This window comes from Anomalospiza imberbis, chromosome 2 (assembly GCF_031753505.1).
Source record: "Anomalospiza imberbis isolate Cuckoo-Finch-1a 21T00152 chromosome 2, ASM3175350v1, whole genome shotgun sequence".
NCBI classification, from domain to species: domain Eukaryota; kingdom Metazoa; phylum Chordata; class Aves; order Passeriformes; family Viduidae; genus Anomalospiza; species Anomalospiza imberbis.
Window position 1 is genome coordinate 32,893,922 of NC_089682.1, and position 13,136 is coordinate 32,907,057.

A 13,136-nucleotide genomic window follows, 5' to 3' on the forward strand; every position below is an offset into this window, starting at 1 on the left:
AGCTGTTTACCAGAGGGGGGGATGCTTTGACACTGAAGATGCCCAGAAGAAAAGACAAAAGAGAAGAATTAAATGTTTAATGGCATTGCTTTTCCTGAAAGATGGGCTAGAGATAGACAGAGGGTGTTCAAGGAATTAAAACAGAAGTTTTCCAGGCAAACCAAGGAAAGAAGCACTGGAGAAGAGGCGTGAGGAACATGCTTAATTTATGGAATAGGATGGAAACCCGAGCCCTTTGTGGTAAGGTGGTGGAAGCAGAAGAATAAGCAGAAGACAGGGGTCTGAAAGTGTCTTGTGGGTAGATGGGAATAGAGCAGTCATTTACCTTTGTTATAAATATTTGTGTTTCTCACATATGGAAGTAGTGAAAAAAGATGTTAGTGGAGTTTTGGTTGCACAGGCAGCAAATGAAGTCGGGGCAATTCCATTTTTCATAGGGATAGCTCAGCACACATGTTCTGCATTAATTACCTCCATAAATTCTGTTAACCTGGCAAACAATGAAAATATCATGTTGGTGACATCACTGTATTGGAAAATAAGAATGGGTTCAGCATCTTGATTTTCTCAGCGTGACATTTGAGGAGATTTCTTATACTATTGGCATTTTGCTCCTGCAGTTTGCACCATGGTGTTGAGTCATTTGCTCTGTGGGTTTATTTTATCCGTGGGGCAGCCATGTAAGGGCCCCAGCATTCCATGCAAGCTGCAGATCTTTATTCATGGAGGTAGAGAAGAAAAATTTGACAAAATTATCAGGGCACACTTGAGTATGTGGCTTTCCAAATATAGTGCTTCAGGATTCTCAGAATTGTTTTACAATTCTTGACTTCTGTGCTTTAGGCTTAGGAAAACAAAACTCAACCAAGTCCTACCCAACTCTATTTTTGTTTTTCTGTGCCCTATGTAAGGAGTGCCATAAAAGCAAAGCTTTTTTCTGAGTTGTGGCATGCTGCCAGTTGATTCACTAGGGGGATATCACAGCCTTTTAAACAAATGAATACTCATTTCCTGGGCTAATGCTCTGGTCCCTGTCTCAAAACTTTCTGTCCTTCAAAGGGGTATTGATCACTTGCTGTGGATTTTCTTGATTACTGGACCTTGAATATGTTTGAACTGCAGTAAAATTTGTGGGAACCTTGGAACTTTTGGTTGTGGGTGTTGTGTGTGCCCAAGAGTCTTTCTGTGGTCTCTTCTGGTGTCTAGAATTCTAGAAACTGAGCGTGTCATAGTAGGTTTGGACTTCTCAGCTTAAGAGAACTTGGACACTGACTCAACATTTATTTTCCCCTTTAAGCTGCTAAAACTCTTCCCAAGGGGGATCTTTGTCACACTCCAAATCTACCAGAGCTTCAGAGAGCTCAGTTCTGTAAAACTAGTGAATACTGGAAATTACTTTTTTATTCCAAGGGAATGTAGAAGTAAAAGAGTTAGATGTGCAGTGTGATTAAACCTTTCTGAGAAGTGCTTTAGGACTTACTGAAATGATTTGAGTAATGTTTGCTGTTGAGTTTTGGCTAGACATAACATGTGGTGCCATTTTATGTGCCTCAGGGTTTGGGCACCCGGTGGGGCTGACAAATATGACACATCCTACAAGAGACCCACTTCTATTCTGGGCTGATAAAAGGCAGGAATTGGCAGGGTTTAGGTAACTCAATCTCATCCATAGTATCTGGGTTTTTTTTTTTTTTTCCCTCTGTGAGGGGGAAAATAACTTGGGTTTTAAAGGGAATTTAAACTCCCTTTCAACACAGTAGCCCCCAGTTTGCATTTGCATATTTAACATGGTGCCTCAGTGGTATCAGATTTAATGCCAGAGTGCTGGAATGGAATGAGATCTGTAGGATTTGTATCTGAATGCGAGTTCAGCTAAACTAATTCAGGTATCCTGAAGCTTTCTGCCTCTTGCTTTTTGTAGGAGGTACTGGAACAGGACCAATTGGAACTGTTTAAAAATAATGCAAAGAAGCCAAGGTGACAGTAATTTGGAACCCATTAGGTTAATCCATTTTTAATTTTTATATCCTTGTCTTAATGAAAAGAACTGGCACATATCAACTTACAGGAAATAGCCTAATAAAACTTAAACCTTATTAGGCCCCTTTGATAAACAGTGCATTCCAGCCCACCACCAGTCATATGTTTTTGCATACTTGGAAATTGAGCTTTGTGCCACTTGAACAATATCAAGAGAACACTCATGTTTCAAAGTAATAAAAAAGAAATAAAAATCTGTTTTGCCTGTGTTCATCACTGAGAATGGGTGGATGGTTTTTCCCTTTTCCACAGGCAGGCACCATACTTAGCAAAATGAGGAAGACCACTGGAGGGCTTCCACTTAGCATGGAGTGCAGGTGATGTTTTTATTTATAGGCATTCCTGAATTGCTGATTGCTGTCCTGCATTCCCTCCTTCATGGCAGCCTTTTGAGAGAAACCTGCAGTGAGGGATTGCTGCTTTGGCTGCTTCTGCTTCTTTTTCAGCTGTAGAAAAAGCTGAGGTATCTAAATCTGGCCTCAGACACTCGTGGGGAATGTGTTTGATAAGAAAAGTAAAATCTGGGAGGAGGAAAATTAAATTCTTCCTATTCAAAAACTGCGGGAGGCTGCCATAAAATTAGAATTTGCCAAATCATCCAAATTGATGGTGGAAGCTTTTATGTTCTGCAGAAGCAATAATCTCTAGGGTAATTTGACATAATTCACTAGTTTTTTGTCTTTACATCTGATATTTATAACAAAATCTTTTAATTTTGGAAAGTTTTTCTGAACATTTAAATGAAAAGAATAGAGGCTTGGTCTTTCCAGTCTTTTCTGAAGATTCCTGTGTTCAGAATTGCAGCAATTATATTTTAATTCATTTTGGTTTTTGTTTGCATGTTCATCCCTTGCCCCCAGCCTGGTGGAGTCCTTCAGTCAGCAGTCTGACCACAGATTGAACATGACAGTTGCCAAATTTGGAATGTTCTGCACAAAATCACATTTGTGATGTGTCACAGCAGTGTCACAGCTCAGGCAAGGAGGGTTGGAAGTGCAGACCCCACAGGGCTGTGCCTCTCTCAGGACTGTGGCCTGGCTGTGGGCTCAGCAGAAATCTCAGCTTTAGCAAAGAGTTTTTTAGTAAATTGCATGTGGGTTGGCTAAGTGCTGCAGAGTTCTACTGGCTGTTTTTAAATTATTTTCTTATGAGCAGTGCTAACATCTTCAGTAAAACATTTGAGAGGAAATGCAGGACCATAAAATCACAGGAGACTTGACTTTTATTATTAAGCAAGCAGCAAATCAGACTACTTAAAATCAGTCTTCACTGTTGGACACCCTTTTTTATTTGTTGTCCCTTCCCAAAGGTTTCTTGGTCTGCCTTAGCTGGTTTCATGGCAACATCAGCGTGATAGCTGATCCTAGCTGGAAATTAAAATTGCACTGAGGTGCAACTTTGGCCTTGCCTGAGTTCTGCCTGCCCGTCTATAAATGTTGGTTCCAGCCCCACAATAATCCAAGACACAGAAGTCATGTGCTGCCACTGCTGGGGCAATAGAGAGTTGAGAAGACTCAGATCTGTGTTCATAGGTGGATGAAAATACAGGTGCAAGCCCCCTCTGCTGGGAAAGGTCCACCATTCCAAAAATGTACATCAGGCTTTGTGCTGACTCCGCTCTGTCCCACCCCAAAACCAACTTCTTGCTGACTTTCTGCCACAGAGTATTTTCTTTGCTGCTGGGGATTATATGGCACATTTCAATTAGACATTCACCATTTTTTAGGGTTTTTCTTTTGTTGTTGCATAGAAAATTTAATTTTTCCTATTTGTTGGCATTTTTAAATAACTAGGCAGGATATTTCTAAACTCAAAGTTTGTTGCCAAACAAGGGAAGACAAAATGGTGGTGTGAGTAGTTTTTATGCACTTTTTAATATTAATGAAAAATGTTAATTATAAAAACATTTAATTATAAATTATAAATGTTAATAATTATAAATGTTAATTATAAAAATATTTAATTATAAAATATTAATTATAAAAATATTTTAGTATCTCTTGACATTGGCTATTGCTTTGTATTTTCTTTGTAAAGAAGAAAATTTGGAAATGCTTTCCACTGGTGAAATTGTTTGTAGGTGGTTCTGTACATATTGCAAGTTGTAGGATAGTGTCCCCTAGCAGGCTTTCCTCATTTCTTCAGCAGTGAGGGGAATCTCAGAGCGATTCTACCTGGCACAAGATTTGTTTGTTAATTTTCATTCTTCTGGGAGGTATTTCTGCTGTATTCAGTTCGTTGTGGCAGTTCTTACTCCACGTCTTTCTGGAAATGCTGCAGCTTTCAGACTGTGTTCAGGAATCACTTTAGTCTTAGGGTTCTTTTCATTCCCTGACATCCCTCCTGATGAAACATGCTGTTAGTGAGCCCTGGACCATCACTCCCAAATCTGGAAGCAGTTTCTGGTAGCATGAGTGTCATATTCCACCCAAGCCTCCATTCATCTGCTGCTGATGCTGTGAGAGGGAGGGTGAGGGAGCTTTGTGTTTCACATCCACATCCCTACTCCAGTTCTGGAGAGAGATTCAATTTACCCCCTGGAAATCCACATGGAGGGAGCTGATAATGCTTTCTCCTGTGGCTGTGCATGGGGAAGGCCAAGGGAATCAGGCAGGAGAGACAGAACATGTTCTTAATTGGAATTTTAGGGGTGTGCTGCATTGGCAGAAATACTGCATTGTAGTGTGGAGAGCAGGGCTGTTGTACAGGAGGACCAAATCACTGATTTCCAGAGTCAGAAGTCATGGCTGCTCATCTTAATACCAGTAAATTCTCCTTTAGAATTACCAGTAGCTTTAAATTAAGGTAATTACATGTTGGGAACCAATGCAGGACACTGAGCTAGTTAGACAACACTTTATCTATTTACTTAAAGTTGCTTTATGAGTGCTCCTCTGTGTCTCCTCAGCACAACCAGGAATCTTTTCCAAGGCATTCTGTTGGAAAGAATTGTCTCTAACAACAAAACTATTCAGCTTTTTTTAAGAGCTGGTTAACCTCAGGGATTTTTGTAGGAACCAGCTGAGTGATGGTCACACTGTTTTGCAGGAGGAGTTGGTAGAAGGAGGGCAGATGAGTTGTGTGAGCTGCTCATAAACTTCTTTCATCTAGGAAATACGTGGCTGTAGGCATTTTTAGGATATTTAAGTAATGGCTTTCATTTAACTTTAACTGTATACGTGGAAAAACAAATGGGGATCACACTGAAAAATGCCTGCCGGTGAGGATCTGACTGAGTACATCTTCATTAAACACTTCATGAATTGGTTCACAAAATAGACCTGACCAAGTGTTTTATTTTGTTACACTAAAGGATCTATCAGGATTAAAAGAAGTTGTAATGAGTTAATGTAGGGATCAAGTGCTTCCGTGAAGTTTTCCATTTTTACTTTTTACCTAATCATCCAAATCCATGAAGAAAAATAAATCAGACAATGAATTTCTAACCCATTCTTCATGTATTTATTCTGTCTTAGTGTAGGGAAATGCTATCTTCTCCTCCAGTTTCCAGATATACCATGACAAAATGAACCATTGCTTCTCCCAGTCATTTTTGTCTAGAGACCAGGATTGCGTCTTCTAAGTTCTGCATTATTGTTTCCTTTCTATCAAGGTGTGCAACTCTCTGTAAGTCACAGGGAAAATGAGTGTCCTAGAAGCTTTTATCAGAAGGAAGAGGAAGGTGTTTTTTTTTTTTTGAAGTTACTACTTGAAAGGAAATATGTTTTTTGCATTTTAGATACTATTAAGGAACACCACAACACACATCTGGACCAGAAGCCTTCTGTAGCCAGTGTGAAAACCTCTCTTGCAAGGACTTCTAAAATGTAGTGAAACAGGTTTGAGCATGGAAAAGTAGTGGTTCCAGTCTGAAGGAGATGAGGAAAGTGGAATGAAGGAGAGAGCTGAAAAAATATTCTTAACTTGATAGATTTGATCCTGATGATATTAGATTGCCCCATGGCTGAGGCACCTGCCTGTTGTGGGGAACACTGAACATTCAATTGCCATCCATGTCCTGTTGTGATGCCTGTGAGGGCAAGCTGGACCTGCAGGGCAGATCTAGAGAGGGGAAACTACCACCAAGCTGTGGGTCCATTGCCTGGTTGTGTTTTGCAGACGAAACTGATGAGTTTGAACTGAATTCATCGATTTCAGAATGGTTGCAATCATGTTTTCAAGGAGTTTGTCCTGAAAGAATAAATAATATATAATTAATATAATAATATATTAATATATATTATTTATTATATAAAAAATATATTACCTAAGTTTGTTCCTGAGTGATTTGTCTCAGCCACTTCTTGCCAAGTGATTTTCTTCAGGAGTCACACTTCCTTCAACACTGTGCAGTGCAGATGCATGGCAAACAGATCTGTCGCATCCCGGGACATCCAGAATCTGTGGGAATTTCTACTAACAAAAAATGAGAAGTGCACGTCTCCTTTTGAATTTTTATTGCTTTTTCCTTTTTATGGATGCAAACCTTGCTGCAGAGTAGCCTGCCTAGGGCTGTGTGCACTCAATAAAGGACTGACTGCTTTCTCTTTGTGAACGTGATTGAGGACTTGATTCAGAGCTAAGAAATATGTAGCACTGGATTATGTTCTTTCTGTAATATTAGTAAAGATATTTTGTTTATTGATGTAGATAAAACATTGCTATTGTTTTCTTTTAAAGGGGAGAATAACTGCAGGGGGAAACATTTTTCTCACGTAGATGGCAGAGCAGCTCAGTCATAGAATAGCAGTGCACATATATGCATACAAAACACAAATATGTGTGCACACAAATGTAGAAAATGTGTTTATTTATGGTTCTTTATAGCACAGTCTTATTTCTAATACTGTACTCCTGCATCTCCTTCTGCACATCCTAATTAACCGAAAAAAGAATGCCTTCAGAGCCCTTTTTTTTTTAAGTGGTGTCCAAAATTAAATAGCAGTTAAAAGGAGAATGATGTAATAATACAAATAGCTTAACTCAGCTGATTTGTAGATATTGTCCTTCATTTTTTGTTTCCTGCTCTCCTGTTTACTTGGAACGCCAATGCTCAAGGCCATCTGGTTCTGGGGACAGTGACAACCCTTCAGGTTAACAAATATAAGATGAAGATGACGAAATATAAGATGATGCTACAGTGGCTACCTCTAATAGATTGTCATTGTCAGGTGTTAAAATGTCCTAGCATATGCTGAGATTTATTTAATTTCTTGTTATCATTATTTTCCATACTGAAGGGGAAAAAAAATAAAGGGGGCGTGGGGGGTTGGTGAGCATACCCAACAAAAGTAAGCCCAGATTGCAGATAATAAATATTACAGTGTTGCCATGAAGTATTAATACTTCATTAGTTGCTATTTATATAGAGGCTATTTTCTTTCATACAGTGTTTTGTATAAATTCACCTGTTCTGCTTCATGCTGATAAAGTAGTTACTTAGGGAAGTGTGTGACCAAGCACTTGGAGGCTGTATGGCCAAGATGAGGAAAATAATTTATTTTTGTGCTTGTAGGAAACAAATAAATGCTAAAAGAAAAATATCCTTTAATTTGGATGTATATTTTTATTTAAAATACCCATTGTGTCTAAAAATAGGTATAAACCCACTGAGATTTGATTGACTGGAAGATGCCTGTCAGACTGTTTACATATAAAATCTTCCTTTTCACACTGAAAATTAATGCATGGCTCAAAAAAAAAAAAAAAACAGCAAGATTAGCAATCAATTGATGGCCCTCTTTAAAAGCAGGTTTGTCTGTACTTGTAATGTTGTAAATAATTACTTTTGTATCTAATGTGTTACACGTGACATTTAGGAAACACTACTGCAAGACAATTTGAGAACAAATTAGATCAGAAGCAAGAAAGAACTGCAGGAAGCACTTTAATCAGCTTGCATTATTTATTCCTATATTCTGAGAAGATTATAGATGCCAAATAGATGCCTTTAATCAAATAATGATTTAAATATTCAGATCTCACCATTTCAGTCAAATGCAGTGACCCAAATTTCAGGCATCCGAGGGGAAAACGCTGTGGTTCGTGCAGCTGATAGAAGAGTTCTGTTCCCACCCCCTGCTGCAATTAATTTAGCCATGATCCATTGTTTGTTTTTTGTCACTTTTCTGGTTTTCAGAAGTTGCCCTGTTTGCTGTTCATAGTGTTTTAAGCTAAACAAGATGATCCTTTTCATTTGTCTTTTTTCTTCTGTGCAGCTTCACCGCCAGGCCACCTGAACAAATCAACTGCTCACAAATAAACACAGCTCTGGGTGTGGGTAACTGAGGTTAACTGGGCAGAGGCAAAGGAAACTCACTTCTCTTCCTTGTGTCTTCTTTTGTAGTTAATCTGCTGGATTCAAAAACAATTCAAGGGGAGCTGGGCTGGATCTCCTACCCATCACATGGGGTGAGTTCACTGGAGTGTGAAATGGGAAAGTGCTGCTGCAGACCAATGTGCTATTTAACCATTGTTTCCTCTTCAGAAGACACCGTGCAATAAGGCTGGGGCTTTGGAGGTGCAAAAATAATCTGCTCTGAACTTGCAAAATATGATTTACATAGCTGTGGGGCCTTCTCTTTAGAACACCCATCCCACTGCAGCTAAACCCCTGGAAGGGCTCGTTCCTTGGGGAGAAACATGAAAGCAGGAGGTGCACTGAACAACAGCAGCAAAAAGTTCTCTTTAGGTCCTGCTCCTTCTCTGTCATACAGCGTGTTTCTAAAAGAGATCATGGCTCTGCTTCATGGTGTTACTTGCTAATTTGTTCAGATGGAAGTAGTGGAAGGTGAAAGCTGTGTGGAGTAAGTGGCTGATGTAAGTACTTCTTTGTAACTTTTGTGCTGAATGATACTAAACTGTTCAAGGTATGAGTTGGAGTATTACCACAGAAATGTCTAAATAATGTTCTGGAGGTGGTTGGTGGTTGTTTTGTTTACCTTGTATCCAGATCTACTTAAACTAGGTATTCTGGAAGATTTAGAAGTGCAGTCTTAAAGCACCTGTGCTTTCCAGTTTACTAACTCCATCATTTCTATATAGTTTTTGCTAGCAGACTCTTTAAAAAAAATTATTGATAACACCATATTGATGACTAAATGTTGTATATCTGTCTGGTGATGCTGATATGTGTTCACTCTCCACCTCCATATCTCTGTATGTTTGTGTGTAGGAACATCCCATCCCTCTCTTTCTGCATTACGTCATGCAGATATGCAGGATGACTCCTGCATTCCTGCATTCTGTTTCCCCCAAACACAAAAAACCCCAATTTTCAGTTGAACCCCCCTAGTTTTCAGAGCTACCCTTGCTCTCAGAGAAGGCTGAGCCATCAAGTCTTTGCTGAAAGAAAGCACCTGTGAGACTTCCTTTTGCTGTTCTTTCTTTCTTTTCTTTTTTTAAGCTTTGGGCAAGTTGTTGATTCACCTTTATCACTTTTACAGAAACAGTATTAATAGGGCCTTTGCATCTCTGCCTCATGGGATTCCTTTGCTAATATTTAAGTTGTGCCTTCCTGATATTAGGCATTAAGCAGGTGTGTAGCAGTATTTAAGGATGAAGGTTTGGTTCATTTTTTGAGTTTATGCATGGATCTCTCTCTGTGTCTCTGGATAAAATTGTTCCATTCTCATGGGAAAGAAGTGGGAAGAGGGTTCAGGTTTCCTCCTAGTGGCTTTTTCTGCTGACTTTTCCCAACAAGAAACTTCTCTAAACAGGATGTCCAAGAGGGAACTCTCCAGCAATTTCTAGTCCATCAGTGTGTTTTTATTTCACTTGCATTTTTTTAAGCCTTTCTCTCCCAGCTCCCACTGCTCCTCTGCTTTGCTCTCCTGCTCTGTTCAGCTCCTTGCAGCTGTGCAGATCTGCTGCTCTGCTCCCTGCAGCTGTGTCTCTCCTGCCTTGGATGCCTAAAGCAGTTGGTAGGGAATGATGCAGGGTATCATGGGGGCTATAAGGAAAACAGATGTGCTGCATTACCCAACCAAAAAGGGCCCCTGGATCTGTCAAGGTCAATTTTACTGGCTTTTGCAAGTTTTTGTCAGGTAAATCCAGCCCAAGTTGTTGTTTGCGTGTGTTTGTACATGCTGTTCCTATTTACTGCCATATCCTCGGATATCGATGCCAAAGTAAATCATGGAATTTCACTGATGTTCTTACAAGTTAATGAAATTCTTCATTAAAAATTGCGTGGCAGTAAATGAATGTAGATCATATGCTGTGAGGCTCTAGACTGTAGTCTTCAAAATACCTTGAAATTTTAAGCTTACATTTTGAAATATAAATGTAAAGTATAGAAATAACAATGTTTATCCTATCCCAGTTGGCATTTTGCTTTAAAATGGTGACAACTTGAGCATCTTGTGACAGAGACACTCTCTTCTTACAGCCTTTTATTTATAGTCAATTAATTAAACCTGGTAAATATAGCTGTGTCTGTCTCTGAGCTAAAATATGAACTTAAACTTCAGTGGAAAAACGTTGTAATAAAGATGTCACATCATATTAAAAGATTGCTAATAGCAGAGCAGTGATTTAGAAGGTAAAGCTGATAGAGCTGCATGGAGGCTGTGACTCACAAATGAGAATATTGGTGTCGTGCCAGTTCCTCTCAAGCGCGCAGCAGTGTTCACATAAATGTCAGGACACCAAAGCTGGTGACGTACAGGGTTTTAAAAAATAATTTAGCTGAAGTGTTTAACAAACCTCTTACTAGGTTAATAATTTTATCCTGTTGATACATGATATTGATTGATTTTTGGCAAAATGACCCAAATTGATTGGTTCTTCTTTATTCCTTTAAGTTGCCTTCGACTTAAGCATATATAGTAATAGCTTTCCAGAAATTCCTGAATATTCATGTTAAGGTTTGTAGCTCATTGGTATTCAGGGGTTTGTGTGTCCAACATGAGCACATGGTAATGGCAGTGGTTGAGACTCTAGTGAGTAATATCACCCTGGAAGAATGTGATCTCTCCTTGAACCATCCCACACAGCCACAGCCTTGGCTCCAGGAACACTGATCTGGTCAAGCTCATTAAAACCCCGTCAGCACAAAGCATTGGCCTCTCCAGATAGCAAGGCACAAGAATTAAAAAATATATAATAGCAGGTTTTGCTGATGCTTGAGCATGATTGGCAGCAGCCACAAGGCCCTGTCCTCTGCCACCATCCCCAGCACCTGCCCAGGCAACCTTTTTGTGATGCCAATCAGTCAAACCCCAGCTCCATTTCTATAGGTTTCATTAAAAGGGAAAGAAACAAGAGCTACTTACTCTGTGCAGAGTATATTATTGATATGCTGATTAAGCATAATGCAAATGATCATTAACCGTAATTCACATAAATTACAGCAGCACAGATGTGGGGGTTGGGAGGATAAAGCAAGTCACTTTAATAATATACAATAGAAATGTGATGGATAATTCATACAGGACAAAAGCAGTACAGTCTAAACCCCGCTCTGCATATTCATGGAAGGAATTTTATTGGTTTCAGCATCATTTTTTAGGGAGAAAGATGTATCTGACTCCTGTGCCATGGTTTTTTTTTTGGTGAAGTTTGAAAAAAAACACCCAAATATTTGTGACATAATCCATCATTCTGCAGTCATGCAGCTTGTGACTCGATGACTCAATCTTTACGTATTTATTAGTCAAATTTATGGACTTAAAATGTTTGGTCACGTTTTTTCATGTAGTCAGTAGAAAAGTAACAGAGAAATCACTCTTATCTTGTTTTGTTTGTAGCTAGAGAAAGGAATGCTGTGGCATTTTTTTACTGTCATGTAAAAGATAATTGTTAAAAAAAGTAACCTAACCAAGTCAGGAAAAACAAACCACAAGAGAAGCAGCTCTAACAAAAAAAAAAAAAAAAACCCAACCTCACTGAGTTCTGTACATGGCTAAAATTAGTAAAATGCAGACAAAATGTAAAAGACTGATTGGAAAAATAACGATTTCTGTCTTTGATCTTGACAGCTTTCTAAATCCCTGAGTTTCTTCAGAAACATTAGATTTCTTTGAGAGCTGGCCATACTCAGTACCTTAAACTTTTGGCCACCTAGTTCAAAATCTGGTGTGGATAACTTGGCTTTTTCTTAGTGGTCACTCTGATGGTTATTTGAACAAATCGAGCTGATCATGTCGGTAATGGAAAGTGGTTAATGAGTATTTGAGGAGAGAAGGGTAACATTCTCTGCTCCCCTGGTGTTGTGCCAGGCAGGCTAGAGCCTGCGTGACTGAGATTAATGAGAGTTTTTCCATCAACCAAAAATTGGGTTAGAATTAAAAAAAAAAAAAAAAAAATCCAAGCAAAAGTGAGGAAAATGCCTCCTTTCTTATATTTCAAAAGCCAGACAGTAGTTTGTCACGTTAGCCTGCATTGCTGCCTACCCAGGCTGCTGGCAGCCTACTTAGTTTCATTTGTTATGCTTTCAATAGTTGCCTAATGTGTGGCACTATAAAAACTTTTCGGTCTTTTCTTTTTGGGGGATATCATGGACAGAGTGACTGCAGGAGAGCCTGACTTATTTGCCTTGCATTTGGATGTCCCTTGTGACTAGGTGAAGGTAGAGGAGAATTTGTGCCGGGTACATCCTGGCTCTCATGAAGATGCTCTCAAATAAATGTCATTCAAAAACCAGTTTCTCAGCCCACTGTGACTGGAAAGTTTCTCTGTTAATGCAAAGACATTTTGAAGAGGAATAAGTATTTCCACGGGGTTTGCTTTCCTGCAGCTTTGTGTCTTGATATTAATTGCATCCTGTTCTGTGAAAGGTTTGGATTTGTTTGTTTCTTTTAGTAGGTCCTTAGTGCCAGTGGTTTTCCTTGTGCCTTTCCTTCAGCTGGGCACACGCAAAGTTTTTCTTCCTTGCACAAGTCTCACATTTTCATACCACTGCAGAATCTCAGGGCAGCAGAGCTGCCAAAAAACCTCAAAACTGGCCAACAAAAATGCAGAAATTTATCAAACGCCTCATTTTAGGTTTTTTTTGATGCTGATCGACGTCTTAGCCCGTGTTCATTTTTTTGTCTGACACCAAACTTGACAACTTCTAAGCAGTACTGAATATAAAATGAGATGTGTTGCTGAAA

General features: G+C 39.2%; 1 protein-coding gene and 1 long non-coding RNA gene across 3 annotated transcripts in view; both read left to right on the forward strand.

Moving 5' to 3' along the window:
- The window catches only part of EPHA3 (EPH receptor A3), a 173,756-nt gene that overhangs the window by 7,561 nt on the left and 153,059 nt on the right, over positions 1–13,136 (forward strand). For both annotated transcript variants that reach the window (XM_068180445.1, XM_068180446.1), the window contains exon 2: positions 8,387–8,451. In XM_068180445.1, coding sequence (XP_068036546.1) covers positions 8,387–8,451 — 65 coding nt within the window. The remainder of the gene's footprint in view (positions 1–8,386; positions 8,452–13,136) is intronic.
- Positions 1,189–2,096, forward strand: LOC137468616 (uncharacterized). The gene is made up of 2 exons (XR_010996060.1): positions 1,189–1,369; positions 1,922–2,096. It is a non-coding gene; the product is annotated as an uncharacterized lncRNA (long non-coding RNA).